The sequence below is a fragment of the Tripterygium wilfordii genome, chromosome 21 (genome assembly GCF_013401445.1).
Source record: "Tripterygium wilfordii isolate XIE 37 chromosome 21, ASM1340144v1, whole genome shotgun sequence".
NCBI lineage: Eukaryota > Viridiplantae > Streptophyta > Magnoliopsida > Celastrales > Celastraceae > Tripterygium > Tripterygium wilfordii.
The window spans coordinates 6,721,308-6,737,604 of NC_052252.1; the positions used below are offsets into that span (position 1 = coordinate 6,721,308).

At 36.4% G+C, this 16,297-nt stretch overlaps 2 protein-coding genes across 3 annotated transcripts; both read left to right on the forward strand.

The window, feature by feature from the left end:
- Positions 1-5,192: 5,192 nt before the first annotated feature.
- Positions 5,193-8,600, forward strand: LOC119989829 (PAP-specific phosphatase HAL2-like). Its single transcript, XM_038835561.1, has 3 exons — positions 5,193-5,584; positions 6,972-7,659; positions 7,944-8,600. Exons 1-3 carry the CDS (start codon positions 5,212-5,214, stop codon positions 8,245-8,247), a joined length of 1,365 nt encoding a protein of 454 aa, XP_038691489.1. The 5' UTR covers positions 5,193-5,211; the 3' UTR covers positions 8,248-8,600.
- Positions 8,601-11,203: 2,603 nt separating this feature from the next.
- LOC119989503 (cold shock domain-containing protein 4-like) lies at positions 11,204-12,434 on the forward strand. 2 transcript variants are annotated; one of them, XM_038835082.1, is made up of 2 exons: positions 11,204-11,701; positions 12,064-12,434. In XM_038835082.1, the coding sequence occupies exons 1-2, from the start codon at positions 11,416-11,418 to the stop codon at positions 12,234-12,236; spliced, it is 459 nt and encodes a 152-aa protein (XP_038691010.1). In that variant the 5' UTR covers positions 11,204-11,415; the 3' UTR covers positions 12,237-12,434. The 2 variants fall into 2 exon arrangements, with proteins under 2 accessions (XP_038691010.1, XP_038691009.1); XM_038835081.1 differs by having other exon boundaries at positions 11,206-11,704; positions 12,067-12,434.
- Positions 12,435-16,297: the final 3,863 nt, after the last annotated feature.

Consider the following 16,297-nt stretch of genomic DNA (forward strand, 5'->3'; position numbering starts at 1 on the left):
TCGGACATCACGAGAATTTCTATCTAACCTATATTTCTTTCTTTATGAAATATAGAGAAATCTCTATTTAGCCTCTAGCCCTAAAGATGTTTTTTTTTTTTTAAATAAAAATTTTCCAGGTAAAAACAAACAAACAAGTGTTAGCATTTGAAGCTTAACTAGTAATGTATTTACGAAAATGACATGTAACCCTTGGGAGTCCATCAGGTTTATTCCATTGATTTAATCAATGAAATCATTTTATTTCCACTCTTTTATCCCAGAATTCATTGTCCAAAATTTATTGTTTTAATATAGATTCTATTGTTTTTTAAAGCACAATCAATAATTCATTATTTTTGTTCTGAATTCATTGTTTTTGAAAATTCCATTGAAAAAAACAATGAAATTAAGATTTATATGATAAAACTCGTCGATAATGGATCTTTTTAGGATGAGTTTTATGCGTCGATTCTAAATATATAATTTTTCTTAAAATATAACATGTATTTTGAGAGTTAAAACGTTTTAAATTTTCATTTAAAAGACTTGGGCTACCTAGCACTATTAATATATTTAAAATACAAAACATAAGGACCTAACCAGCTAGCTGGGCTGCAGCCCATAGTGATGTACTATTTTATCCTCTTTTAATGAAATTATATATATATGCCCCTTGTACATTCTATATAAATCTAAACCAGGGTCGTCAGGTCTGCGTATAGAAGTTTCAAACTTGATGAGGGATAAGTTGGAGTTGATTGTGATTAGCTGTTGATGTGTCAGAGAGAACACAGAAACAATACATAGAAACTCTTCTACAGTTGATGTTGTGAGGTTGTCAACTTGGCCCCAACAGTCAGTGACGGATATATGCATATAAATGGGAACTTAAGCCCCCTCCCTCCTCCCCCAAAATTTTAAAACTAAACTCATTTTGTTAGGGCTGGGCATGGGTCGATTTTACCCAAAAACCGACTCATTATTGGCTCGGCTTTATTGACCGATAATCAACTACCAACCATCCCGCAAATTCGAGCCGATAATTTCACTCAACCCATATAGAGATGGATCTGTTTATGGTTTTTTAAATACCTAAAAATTAGTTGACTGATAATTATCAGCCAACAAATTATTACAAGAAATTAGTATATTACTGAAATTGTTAAATATGAATTGTTATTGCAGATTTGCAACAAAAACTAGAAAGCACTTTTGTTAAGACAAAAACCTTTCAGACTAAAATCATTTAAAAGAGAATGCATTGTCCTATAATCTCTTGAGCAACCACAATTATCAATCATTAAACTGCAAACATCAGAATTACTCTACAATTCCGGCTGCCAATGTCTGATCCAGTGAAAGAATCTCAATGCAGACACCTTCTCCATAGTCAAGACTTTACAACCACTATAACTATAGAAATGTGAAAATTCTAAAGATCGAGGAGACGGAAAATTGCAGAAGAACCAGTTGATATTTTTTAGTTTTTATATTTTTGAAATTTTTTTGATAGTTGATGAAAGTCGGTTGTTACTGAACAACCAACCCATTGAGTAATTGATTTTGTCGGTTGTCAACCATTACCCGACTCACAAACTGGGGCCACTAATGGTTTTCAATATATGGTAAAATCGGTTGGTCTGATTGGTTGAATTATCGACCGATAATCAACTGACCCGACTCATGCCCAACCCTACATTCCATATAGATTCAGTCCTAAAAACCTAATTCCTAAGTCCAGATGTTCTAAAAAAAATTCATGGGTGTTGTCCTGAACCTTCATCAATATTTCGTCCCCTTATAAATTTCTCGCTCCACCACTAGACTAGCCCTCAATCTATTTTTTAGATTCGCGACAGCTGACAGTTACATATATAAATGTGTGTTCTCCACTACTTGGGACCAATAATTGTGAACTGGAAAAGAACTAAACTAAAGCACTTGAGGATCTTTATTCTCGACTTCATGAGATAATGGACTACTAAAAGCCAAGGCAAATTCATCATTGCACTAACTCGACACTAGTATTGTGGTCTGTGGATATGTTCTACTCAACATGTTCATGCCTGCGTTTTCTTTTTATTTTACAAATGCGAAGTGGGAACTGTTGGGCTAACCCTAATAGTGGGCACAAATGTCCAGTTCAGTCATGAAAATCCTCATAAGCCCAGCCAATGGGCTAGGAAGGCATGGACAAGCGGGCACAGAGGCCCATTAGTTTGAGTGGGCCTGTATTGGAGCACTAGGAGAAGGTGACTTGGCCCATGATTGAAGCTTTAATATTTATTTATGTTTTTCAAAAAATATCTATATAACCATTACGTCATGTTAACGAAATGCTAACGAGGCCTAACACAAATAATAATAATAAGAACAAAATTTAATAAAAAATGTCAAGTAATTCATATACATTTCGTGCATGCAATGATAAAGAGGATCCTAGAGCGCATGACTTTTCCTTTGGACGGGCCTGATATATACAAATACAGTGTGATAGTGATTTGCCACCGTACCCAGCTGCCTATTCAAGTTGTAATTCAGTCCCTCGAGTTTCCTTTCATTGGAATCATTGTCACATGACATTCAAGGTTATCCATTATCTACTTTTGTCAAACCATGATTTGTTGCTGGATTCAGGATCAATTCTTGGTTAGCAATTTGGGTAGTAAACTTGATTGATAATTTGACATGGACCGTATATTCTATTATTTACGTAATAATACTTCACCAACATGATTAGCATCCCCAAATGACGAAGCTAGGACTTAACATGAGGGGGGTCGCAGTGGCGGACAATAATTTTATATATGTCAAGGTAGGCAAAGTTAAGCGAAAGTTTTTTTTTTTGAGTTATTTATTAGTTATACATTCGAAAATACAAAAAATAACACTAAAGATCAAAATTTTATAATATATGAAAGACTAATATTTGTCACATGTCTTCTTGTTTCAACCATTTGAGCATAATTCTTTACAAGAGGAGGGTTAAATTGAAAATTCAAGGGGGTCTGTTTTATAATTACTATATACTTAGTATTAATTAAAAAAATTTGAGGGGGGCGTCAGCTCACATAAGTGAGGCTTCGCCTCTGAGCATCCCATTATACAACCAATGGGACTGCAGGTTCAGAACTTATGAAATGCATGATTTGCTCATATTTTATCTGTATGGATTGGGAAACTTTGCACCTCACATGCGCTTATGGAAAATAATTCATTGTCAGTTGGTACCCTATTGAGGTTGTGGTGACGGACTCGTCATTTGGACATTAGTTATGATTTAAACTGAATATTTTATAGTGGCTGAATACGTTGGTGGCCCCTACTCATTTTTTTTATATATATGTTAAAAAAAGTTGATATGACTTGTAATTTTTGTATGATCTCAATGAAGCGTATTCATGAGCTCATCATTACTCTAATTTTTTTTTTGTAGAGTTAGTCTAATCACGTGCCTTCAACTATGTATATTGCAAGATGGCTAGGCAAAGCAAAAAAGTATCTCGTAATTGGAATGATTTATCTTCGACAAGTAAAAACATTGTTAGGGCATTAAAATTAGGACAATTGCTAATAGAATATTAAAATCTCGATTTCTTCCTAACAGTTTAAATTATTAAGTAAAGGCACAAGAAAACAATATTTGTTTTTTTTATATATATGTGAGAGTAATGGTAACCGGTGTAAACACAAAAACTGGGTTTCAGTTAAAATTCCCAAATTGAACAAATTAGGGCAAAACATTATGCAAACTTGTTATTTGAGCATCTCATATGAGACTAAATTCAAGTCATCAAACTCGTGCCTATAGAGGTTTCACCTCACGAAATGGTTAATTTGATCAAAGCCCAGCGTACTAATATGGAGCTAAACTTAGGTTGTCCAGTCCGTGCGTATAAAATTGTCTCATCTGACTTGGTCCCGTTTGGCACACCATTCTAATCAACAATATATATTGTTCAACAATGATATATTGTGATTGCAACCAAACAACCATTTTGTATTCCAAAAATCGAGACACTTTTTGGACAATATATTGTCCATTTTCAAATTGTCCAATATTGGAGAACTAGGAGACAATTTGCATTGGAGTAACTATAATACACTCATTTTCTCTTCATCTTTTTTACCCCACCTTTTTAGTTTGGATTAGTTAATAATTTAACTCTTTAATAATTCTTTAAATACAATTATTTGAAAAGTAATTGCTAGTAATATATTTATTTTATTAATTATTTTATATTTATTTTACTATTTATTTGCATCTGTTATAACTTTAATGCATAATACCCCTGCAAAGTAATTTACACAATAATTTTAACTATATATATGTTACAAACAAAAGTACAACCAAACACCTATCAGTATATCAGAGTCGTATCTGCTACCATTTTTTATCAATATATTTTATCTATAAAATATACTACTGTCAAAATTGTCTATCAAATGGATCCTTAGTAAATTGGATCTAATCTCATCGTGTAACACAAGGATATGGCTTAAGCCCACACCCACCTAAAAAAAGAAATTAAGGTGTTGTTTGATCGCGAATTTGGAAATGAAAAAGGAAATATGATGCTAGGAAAGTTATTTTTCCTGGCATCCTCATTCCTTATTAATATTTGGATCATACTACTTTTTTGACATTATTGGTTACCCTCGTCATATTTGGTTAGAGTAAAAATTATAATGGAATAATGCTTAAATTAGTGAAATATCATTATTATTATATATAGTTTAAAATAATATATCAAACAATTATTTCATACTATATGAGATATTTAAATTTAAAAATTATACTTTAATTTGAATATCTAAATTAAATAAAAAGTGAAAAGTGAAAAAATGATTAAAAAATATATTCTTTGAACTGTATAAATATTTAATTAAAATAAGTGAGGATTCTCGATCCATAAGAGGAATTTCTCTCCTTTTAGGAGGAAATGAGAATTCCTCCTTTAGGGAATCCAAATTTTTTTGAAATTTTAGATTCCGATAATTCCACCAACCATATATAATAATAGTTAGTAAACATAAAAAAAAAAAAAAATTGGATTCCGCCAACCAAACAACACGCAACAAAACGTAAGGCAGTCAATTTTCTTTTAGCTCATCTTGTAAATACAGAGAGTTTGTCACTTTCTCTTGTGAACGTCAACAAGCCTATAAAAAAATCTAATCGTGCAAGACCATGACAAATACACTGAGAGACCCATCCACGACTCTCTGATGCCTTTATATTGCTCAAGTGTGGGCACCAAAATCCCACACATTCTTGGGGGAAGAAGGAGATACACAGGCAACCATGTAGAGAGTAATTTCTCATGCTTCTTTCTTGCTAGTAAAACCCTTAAAAATTCCCACCACATTGTTTCTGTATCCAAGTTGAACCAAAATTGGGTTTCCTCAATAATGGAAGAGCAGAAAAGTATAGGTCTTTCCGCTTCATTAGACTCAGACAAGTACTCCAAAGAATTGGATATTGCTGTCAGGGCAGTTCAGATGGCATGCTCTCTTTGCCAGAAAGTTCAAGACGGTTTGATTTCCAAGACCCAGAGTCAGGTTCAGTCCAAGACTGACAATTCCCCTGTCACCATTGCAGGTATACGAATAATCGAATCTCTATTTTTTTTATGTTTTAAATTTCTTGAATTGGGTACTGGTTATTTTGGTTGGTTTTGATTTTAGTATCGGGGCAATTCAAATTCTAATATCAATTTGGATTTGAAATGAATTCGAGTATTCTGTTTTGAATATCTGATTGGGGACTAATATATTGTTGATTATTCAGTGTTATTCTCTGGCAGTGTTGATTTAGCTTATTTCTTGATATTTCTCATCATGTTGTGATTCTTTGAATAATGGATTCTGAACAAAGCTAACTTGTGAGGTTGGTATGACAATGCTCCAAGCATAAGTGCCATGCTATTCCCTTTTGTGGAAGGAATAAAACATCTTAGAGATATTGTAAGCAAAGAATAAAATGTTCAGTCTCTTTAAATGATAAAATGAATTGGACTTCTTCATCCATCTCCGGACATAACGCATTGTGTCCTAGATGAAATGCATGAAGGTAAATCAAACTTCTAATTAAGAATATCAAAGGCATTGTATTAGGAAGCCAAAGTCCATGCTCAAGCCAAATTGTAGTGGCTCTGGACTGAATTTGTTCATGGAAGAGAAGGAAGTTAGTAGATATAATCTCAATTCACTGAAACGAGCTCAGTTTAAACAAAAGGATGCTTGTTGCTTTAGGGGTGTTCTTGTTTCTAGGGGCAATGACGACTAGGAATTATCCTTCTTCCAGCTAAGGTATTAATATTGCTTGCCTAGGAAAATATGGATCAGGACTCAATTTCTCTTGTTGATTCAACTCATCAAATATTAATGTCAAGGTTGTATTAGTGAACTCTAAAGGGTTTCCTATCTGGGAGGCAGGAAGAAGACTACACGAGTGGTTTGTGAAGCCTGCCTTCGCCAGCTAGACTTATGACCCGCCAAATGTTCTTGCCTTGTTGGGTATCGTCATTTGGTGCCCTTCTCTAGAATTATGTTTTCAAGACAGTTCTTTGTTCTTGGTAGTTCACTGATCAGCATGACAGCATTTTTTGTTTCAAGCATATCTTACTGAGGTTCTTACTGAAGTTCTCACTGAGAAATTGTCCTCTCTGTGGTATTAAACCACCTGAACTGTACAATTATCACGTCTTACCATCTGCTATTGGACACATGTTTTGGGCATTGAAATATGCTGTACTGCACTACTGCTAATGAGTAAGAAAGGGGGAAAAAAAAGAAAGAAAAAACTACTTCATACAACACATGTATTCTCTATTTGTAGCATAGTTTCATATTTTCTTAAATGTTTTAGGCATCTGCTGAAATGTGGGATTTTCAAATGAACACCAGTTTTATGCAATATCTACTTGTTATTGACATATCTTGTTCCATGGAGCTGGCTAATTCTCTTGGTTACAACCTGTCAATAGATTGGGGAGTCCAGGCAACTGTCAGTTGGATACTGTCTGAGGCCTTAGGGAGTATAAATGTATCCATTGTTGCTGAGGAAGACGTTCAAACTCTTTCTAAGGCTAATTCAGCAGGCCTGTTAGAAGCTGTAGTTCGAACTGTGAATGAGTGTCTCGCCGAAGCACCACGTTTTGGACTTAAAGGTCCATCATCAGTCCTTGGGACCTCAGAGGTTCTTGAGGCCATCAGCCGCTGCAACTCAAATGGGGGGCCAAATGGAAGATTTTGGGCTCTTGACCCTGTTGATGGTACTTTGGGTTTTGTACGTGGAGACCAATATGCTGTTGCTTTAGCATTAATAGAAGATGGAGAGCCTGTGATTGGAGTTCTTGGTTGCCCTAATTACCCACTGAGGAAGGAATGGCTAAGCTACCATCATCGCTACCATAGAATTATCTCTAAGTTAATGCCACCAACATCTGAGTCTTGGGACAAAGGTTGTGTGATTTATGCGAAGAAAGGTAGTGGAGAGGCTTGGATGCAGCCTTTATTGCATAAAAGTGAAGTGCTGGTATGGCCGAATGCTGCAAGGCCTGTCCAAGTTTCCTCCATTGATAATCCGGCTTTGGCAACCTTTTGTGAGCCCGTTGAGAAGGCAAATTCAAGTCACTCCTTCACAGCAGGACTAGCTCACAGTGTTGGGGTTAGGTACGTGTACTTCAGCTCTGTTTCTTTAAAAAAGTTTTCTGGTCTGACGGTATATCTAGTTCACTCATATTCAGAACAAGGGATAGCAAACATTAGCTCTGGCCGTGTAAGAACAGTTGAAAAGGGAAACAATACAAGGACACAATGACAATAGTGATGAATTTGTTTGTTATATTTCTTATTTATCCATCTTTAGGATCCAAATATAGGATAAACAAGTTTTTGGAATGACCATACATAAGTCAGCTGCATAAAACAGCTCACATATAGTTTTTTGGTTGTAGGAAGCAACCGTTACGGCTGTACAGCATGGTGAAGTATGCAGCCATAGCCCGTGGGGACGCTGAAATCTTTATGAAGTTTGCTAGGTCTGGCTACAAGGAAAAAATATGGGATCATGCAGCTGGTGTTGTTATCATACAAGAAGCTGGCGGTGTAGTAACCGACGCTGGAGGGCGTCCACTAGACTTCTCGAAAGGTATATACATAGAAGGTCTTGATCGAGGTATAATTGCTTCTGCTGGAGCCAAATTACATGACAAGATTATCAAGGCTGTAGATGCTAGCTGGGGTTCCTCTTGTTTATAAGGTATTTCCGTATTTTGTTATGATGAAGTAATAATAATACAACTACTGCATCGCTACATGCTCTTGAGAAAGTGGATTTGTTTCTTTTTCAACATTTGCTCATAGGACATGACGGGCAACGAGAAATGGAGTTTAGTTGTATATTGCTTTCAGTCTTCTGTAAATTGTTGATTGGGCTTCTTATTTACATGGTCATTATCGTCCAGCTTCTTCTTCTCCTAAGAATGTCTGGACACCATATACATATTTAGTGGCTGAATAACTTTTTTACTGTGTTTAGGATTCCCCTCTGCTCTTTCTCATGTTGTATATCAAAAATTCTAATTAAAATGTCATATTTGGATTGCATCGAACTCATCGCGGATATTTTGTGAAGTGAGAATCATCCCTCTGAAAGGGCAAAAAACTTTGATGTGGTGATAAAGTTATTTTGTTTGTGTTTTGAGAATGGTAGCTATGGATGTCAAGGTAACTACTCTCAAACGGATCACAGTTTTAGTTCCTGGGTAAGGATACAATGTGGGCTTGGTCTTAGAAGTATGGTCCTATGAACCCAGAAAGGAAGAGAGAGTCAAGCCTCAACCTGTAATATGGCAAAATGTTGACTGAATTGCTCTGTTGGAACTTGCTTTATTGTAGTAGTTAATAAGAGGACATTGAGCTATCAAGGTAGCTGGGGCAGTCTGTAACAGTAGTTTTGGCCAAATCCAAGTCAATTGCCATGCATGCTGCTAAGAAAACACCAGCTTTAAGGCCACACTTATTTCATCCCCCAATTTTTATCAGAAATAATAACAATAACAATTCACTCATAATGTACAAATCCAGTGGGAAATCAAGTGCAATATAAATGATTTACACTAGTGGTTAGCAACGCAAGTAATTCCCGTGATTGCTGGAAGAAAAATGTTTGGTACCCAATTTCTTATTCTCATCCATATGAAGTGTTCGAGGTTTAGGGAGTCATACTTCAGTGTTCGTAATCAATGATACTACTGTAGCATTGCTCTTCTGCTGAAAACCAAGCCTGCCTTTTTGACTTATGAACACGCCAAACCAATCTCTGAAAATTAGTGCTACTTGAAGCACAGTGTGAGATATGGGACACGACTTTTGGTTTTTTTAGGTAATCCAGAACGACGTCATACAGGCATGTTTTTTATATATTCGGTATAGATCTAAACTTAAGCCTTCAAACTCATATGCACAAAAGTTTCTCACATGATGACATGATAAATTAAATTAAAACTTAGAATATAGACACAAAGATATTACTCACAATGAAAATCGAACTCAAAACCGCCTCCAATTAACTCATCCAAGTGTTTGGTGGGACACATGTCCGAAACTTTCAAAGTCGACACAACTTGTACAGACATTTTTTATAAAACAGCAGACAACACATGGAGGAAAATGAAGCCACGAGTCAAAGTTAGCCTTTAATTGCGTTGCACTACTAATTAATGGAAGGCTAGGTCATTTTCATGACAAACTCTTTAGACAACGGTGTAAGAATTAATTCATGTCCAAAAGGTCAAGTGGTAGTCACTAATACCTCCCTCCCTCTTGCATCCCCAATGCTTCTCTGTCAAACACTTAGTGGCTTGCTACTAGTGCACTGAATCCAAAAGCACAAAGATGATGGCCCCATTGTGTGTATATATACACATGCATAGCATATAGCATGTATGTCACGAGGAGCATGCAAGCATAGGCAGGTGCACATCATGTGATCCCATCTACCAGAAAATCTTGGATTTAATTATGCCAAAGAAAATCTTGGTATCACATTCCTCTTTCAATGTAACTGGTAGACTAGGAGGATTCGCCGCATTAATGTCAAAGATTATGAACCCCAATCCCACCACAACCTATTGTTTGCTGCTCCTACCTTCTTCTTTTTTCTTTTTTTTTTCTCTCCTTCCCCACTCAAATCCATCATTCTTCCCTTCATCCTCTGATTTTCAATCCATATCCAAATTCCAAGAAGAAAAGAAAAGAAAAGAAAAGAAATCTAAGCCATGGCCATGGGATCTGTCGATACGCATTTCTGCACGACTTTAGACATCATCACCTGATGTCAAGATGTGACGCGGATGGTGAATCTCCAACCTACAATAATGAGAATGGGCGACCCTTCGTGACCTGGGGACACTCCAAAACTCGAGTCAATATTTCAGAAATCAAAGTGATCAAAGTATATAATTCTTTTTGCGTATCTCATTCATAAGCCATGAGTTTTTTTTTATAGTTGCTGTGAAGTGCTTCTGTTGGGATTTTCTTATCCCGAATTGATTTGAATTGTCTTTTGAAATTTGAGTTCAACAATTCCTCTTGATTTGAGTTTAACAATTCTTCTTAATCTCGTGGTTTGAATTTCAATCCTTTTGAATTGAGATCTTCATGGATTGACGTGAGGAAGCTTCTTTAGTTATCCTCACATGTGGAAACTTTTCTGCAACTCTTCTCTTACCACGTGCTATGTTGACTCAGTATAGGATTTTTACCCATCCACAAATACCCCCACCCGTTACTTAATCTCTTTCTTTCTTAGAAAGGGGAGTGAAGGCTGAAGTTATTCCTTGTCTTGGATCTTATCGAGCTCAATCTAAACTTCATTTTCTTTAGATTCTTGTGTGAATTCAACATTCTTCATCATTATCCTCTTTCTTCTTCAGCCTCTTCTCTTAAAAAATACACTCTCTTCTATTTCTTCTTCTTTTTTTGTTTTCTTTCTAATTTTTTTATGTATCACGTTACGCTGCCCAATATGATAAAGATGTGTGTTTAATCTTCATAACTAAAGAGATTATGAGTTCCATTAGTGGGAGATGCGGGAAAATAAGAATATTTTTAAGACAAAACTTTGAGGGAAGGGTAAGAAAATCACACCGTACCCCGAAACAAAAAATTTTTGAATGCTAAAATACGTATCCAAACACCCCATAAGAGATATTCAAATCCCAAATGGAAACATCATATGCATTCAACCTACTTTACCATTCATGATACCCTTCCCCCTTCCTCCTCTTCCAACTGTCCTCCAACTCTGCCTCCATAAATGCTTTTCGTGCACCATTACTACCACCACAATCATTTAAATATTCCCTCATTCAGACACTCCTCTATCCTCATCACAATTCACACGCTCTCAAGAAACCCACAAAAATGAACCCTAAAACCAGTTTCTTTCTCTTTGCCTTCTTGCTGATTGCAGCTTCACTTTCCTTTGCAATCCGACCTGACTTCACTGCCCAGATCGAGCAATCACCCAAAGGCAGCAAACCCAGTAACCAAAAGAACAAAGGTGGTGGAAATGGAGGTGGGTTTGGCGGGTTCTTTGGACCCGGATCCGGGTTTAGCATACCTGGGTTTGGAAGTGGAAGTGGTATTATAGGCGGCGGGTATGGAGGCGGGTTCGGAGGTCCGAGTGGAGGTTCCTCTGGAAGTGGTGTTAGGGCAAATGCAATGGTGAAGTGGTATTGGGCCAACAAAGATGTTGTCTTTTGCTGACGTGGCTGTATTGTAAAATGTGTTTTGCTTATGTGGCTGTATTGGGATAAGTGTTTTGCTGATGTGGATGTATTGATATTTGATGTTTTGGTGTAGTTTTGTTGTGGATAATATGGAGGAATGGAATGTTGTTGGGTTGGGTGGAAAGAGAAAGTGTGTGGGAAGAAAAAGTGTATAGAAATTTGTGTTTTGCTGATGTGGCTGTATTAGAATACGTGTTTGACTTGACTTTTTGTGTAATAGAGGTGGGACCGGGCCAACAAAAATGTTGGCCCAGCAAATTAATTCCCATTGCATTTGCCCTTATAAGGCCTAGTATTGTTTGTAGGGAGAAGGGTCCGTGTTACAAGAAGAAGCTGATCTGTCCGGCTAAGTGTTTCACCTCCTATAGCAGGTCAGGGAAAGGGTACGGAGGCGGTGGTGGAGGCGGTGGTTGCACCGTTGACTGCAAGAAGAGATGCACTGCTTATTGTTAGACAGAGAATAGTGGGAGTTTGAGTAACCAGTAGCCGGTGATAGTTTCTAGCACTATTCATGATTAGTAACCTTATAATATTATCTTATATTACATATAAAAAATGGTGTCAAGTCCAGGAGTTTTTAGACTCTGGAGCTTTTTATATTTTGTGATGACTATATATGCGTGTATAAATACAGATTTTTCTTTATCACTCTTTCTTTTGCTTGAATCAAAATGTTCAATTTTCCTTAAAAAAAAGAGAAGTCGCAGAAAAAATGAGCTTTGGCTTCTTGAATCTTGTCTAGGAAAACACAACTCTGGCTTATGAAGGGGGGTTTTCGTATACAATCAACAACCAATTCCATGGGGTCTAGTTGATCAACAAACTAAACATGGTTTCTAAGTTTTAATGCTAATATGAGTGGGTGCTTGCAAGCAACTTATGTAGCAGTGCCAAGAGAACCATGGGCTTCCTAAGAATCAAGGAACCATGGGGATCAATTTCATATAGGCTTGATGTTGGTAAGAGTACGTAAAACCAAGAGGAAGACTATTTGCACCCATGACTTAGTAAAACCAAGAGGATGAAGACTATTTACGCCCCCCGACTTAATCAAGTGCACCCAAAAACCAAAAAAAAAAAAAACCTTTTATTTAATAACACTCCACTTGACCCTATTATTTTACTCCCACTTCCTATCTCTTTCTTCTTCCTCCCTGAAACCCTAAAACAAAACCACCCGACCTAAAATTTGTAGTCTCCAAAATTTCTTGAGTGGAGACATCATTCCAAATTTGAAAGGATATTCTGATCGTGCAGGTTTTTCATGGCAGTTTACTCTCTGTGCCCCAAACCTCGAGCTTCTCCTTGAAGACATCTTTTCATTATGGGCTCACATTGGGCTTCTGTTCTTGGTCTCTACATAAACTTGGTTGCTACTTTTTAGCCCAAGCCTTACTAAGGCCCAATTGTGTTATATATTTAAATCAATTGTATATTAAATTATTTTATGTCTACATCATTGTAGCCGTTTGGCTATTATTGCTTTGTCTACTTAACAGAGTGAAACATTTTGTAAGACTTCACTTTTCATATGAATGAGATATACATTTCTTCTGAACTTTTTCTTCTCCTCTCATCTTCTTCTTCTTCCTTCCCTTCTTTGATCTAACATACTTCTGCAATACACGAAATATAATATGGTATCGGAGCAGGACACCATGGGTGTTGATCCATCAATCACCACAGTGATTTCAGCTGCTGCTATAACTAAGGCAGTAGATTTTATAAGGGGGTCTCAGAATCCACCTTCATTGCATCAACCAAATTATGGACCATATGGTTCCACAATCACAGAAGGAACTTCTGCAAGGGTTGTTCCACTTACTACAAAAACTCTGGCCCAGTTGTCAGAATTTTTGAAGAGGGCTCAGTTACTCTCATCTAGCATCTCATCATCCACAGAAGTTACTGGTGCTGCAAATTCACTTTCAGGGGCTGGTACGGGTTCATTTCCTACAACTTAGTCACCTGCATTAAACCAAACAGAAACAATCAGGTCATCTTCAACATATGCAGGGATTCAAGGTAATCTTGTTTCAGGCTTGAGTTCAGGAATTAACTACACTACATTAACTCTTTCTTCTTTCACTAGATCACAACCTATCCTACCTACCCCTGTATCACACCCAAATTTGCATAGCTTACTTTTATCAATGCCAGTGAACCAATATAATCCTTTTCAAAACCCTTTTCATGTCTTGCCAAATGATTTTTCTATTAAAAAACTTATATCACTGGAGTTGATTGAAGCAAACTATCATCTTTGGAGTTTGAATTTTTTGAGTGCCTTAGAGGCAAGAAATAAGGTAGGTTTTATGGATGGAACCTTCCCAATGCCAACTGAAGGTGACCCTAATTTACAGCTTTGGAAGCAGTGCAATGGCCTAATCAAAACATGGATCAACAATTCAATTGGTACTGAAGTTCTAAAAAGCATATCTACTTGGCAGACAACAGAAGAAATCTGGGCAGATCTCAAGCACAGATATTCTGTTGTAAACAAAATCAGAGTTTTTGAAGTATCAAGAGAAATTTCAATGATAAAGCAGCTGACACTCACAGTCAATGAATACTATGCAAAGTTAAAAAGCTTCTGGGAGAAGCTACAAGATTATGAGGAAATACCTAAATCCAAGTGTGGCACTTGTAAATGTGATGTGTTCAAGCCTTTTTCAGTCAAAAGAAATCAAGCGAGAGTGATGCAATTTTTAATGGGTCTCAATGAAAACTACAATGGCATTATGAGTCAGATTCTCCTCAAGGACCTTTTCTAGACATCAAGGAGGCATTCAATATTGTTTCACAAGAAGAAAGAAAGCAGAAACTGACTGAAAAAGGGCCTTCTATTTCTCAAGAAGCCATGATCATGGCAGTCAATAAATTTGTCCATTCAAACACCAACAACAATGGAGAGTCAAAAACAACTCAGCAAAACAACAATGGAAGGCCAAAGAATTTTTACAAGGGTAATCAAAACAAAAGGGATACCAATGGCAACAACAAGTTTCCACAGAGAAACAAGGAATCCTTATTCTACAACTATTGCAAGCTTACAAACCATACAATAGACAATTTTTTTAAGCTCAATAGATTTCCTAATCAGCCTTCCAAGAAGCCTAGAAACAACAATTACAACAATGGAAGGCCATCAGTCAATCAAGCCTCAGCAGACACTGAACACAAAGCTGCCATTGAGTTTTCAGAGGACCAGTACAACCAGATAATCAATTTCTTCCAAGGAAAAGTCTCACATTCTGATGAGACTAATGGTAAACAAACTCAAGCAGCTTTTGTTTCAGGTAACAATTATTATTCTGCTCATAAATTTTTACATAAATGGTTAATTGATAGCGGTGCCATAGATCACCTAATTTGTCATGCATCACTATACTCATCATGTCATAATGTCAAGCACACATATGTTCACTTACCAAATGGGCGGAAGCTAGAAGTTACACACATAGGCACAGTCCAAATGACAAATCAGATTACTCTAAAAAATGTTTTGTGTGTACCAAAATTTAGTTTTAATCTCATTTCAGTTAGTAGACTAACTGAGGATAAACAATATTCTGTGATTTTCACAAAAGAACATTGTGAAATGCAGGACATAGCCACTTTGGAGAAGATTGACATGGGATTGAGGCTTAGGGACTTATATCTACTCAACAAAGGTCATTTTGTTCAACTAGGACAACAATCTAGTATAAATTCTGTAAATTCAGATGTTTGGCACAAAAGACTAGGACATCCTTCTAGGAATGTCCATCGTATGATATGTAATGTGCCAAATATCAAAACTGATGATTGTAAGGATTGCATTTTGGGAAAAATGAAAAGAAAAGCTTTTAATACTAGTGACACAGTTTTAGAACATGCTTTTGATCTTATCCATGTTGACATATGGGGTCCTAATGCCTCAATTTCTCTAGATGGATTTAAATATTTTTTAACAATTGTTGATGATTATTCTAGGATGACATGGGTTTATTTAATGAATAATAAGGGACAAACAAGAGACTATATTAAAGCATTTTTCCAATATGTCAAAACACATTTTCACGAAGGCATTAAAACTATAAGATCGGATAATGACCTTGAGTTTAACATGACATAATTCTTCATCAATGAAGGAATTCAACATCAAACAAGTTGTCCCTACACTCCACAACAAAATGGAGTTGTGGAGAGGAAACATCAACACATACTTAACACTACCAGAACACTGAAATTGCACAGTGGTCTACCAGACAGTCTTTGGTCCTTTTGCATTCACACAACTATTTATCTTATAAATAGATTGCCTAGTAGAGTTCTAGACAAAAAATTCCAAGTGACTGTCTCAAGATCTTCAGCAGAAGCTGAGTACAGGGCTATTGCCTTTGCAACCAACGAATTAACCTGGATTTCAAATCTACTCAGAGAAATCAAGATTGTTCACAAATACCCTATGATTCTACATTGCGACAACCAAGCAACAATCTACATAGCAACTAACCCAGTTTTTCACGAAC

Coding starts and splice junctions, on each gene's coding strand:
- LOC119989503 (XM_038835082.1), top strand. CDS start 11,416: ATGAACCCTAAAACCAGTTTCTTTCTCTTTGCCTTCTTGCTGATTGCA. Junction 11,702..12,063: donor AGGTTCCTCTGGAAGTGGTG/TTAGGGCAAATG, acceptor TTGCATTTGCCC/TTATAAGGCCTAGTATTGTT.
- LOC119989829 (XM_038835561.1), top strand. CDS start 5,212: ATGCCTTTATATTGCTCAAGTGTGGGCACCAAAATCCCACACATTCTT. Junction 5,585..6,971: donor TTCCCCTGTCACCATTGCAG/GTATACGAATAA, acceptor ACCTGTCAATAG/ATTGGGGAGTCCAGGCAACT. Junction 7,660..7,943: donor GCTCACAGTGTTGGGGTTAG/GTACGTGTACTT, acceptor TTTTGGTTGTAG/GAAGCAACCGTTACGGCTGT.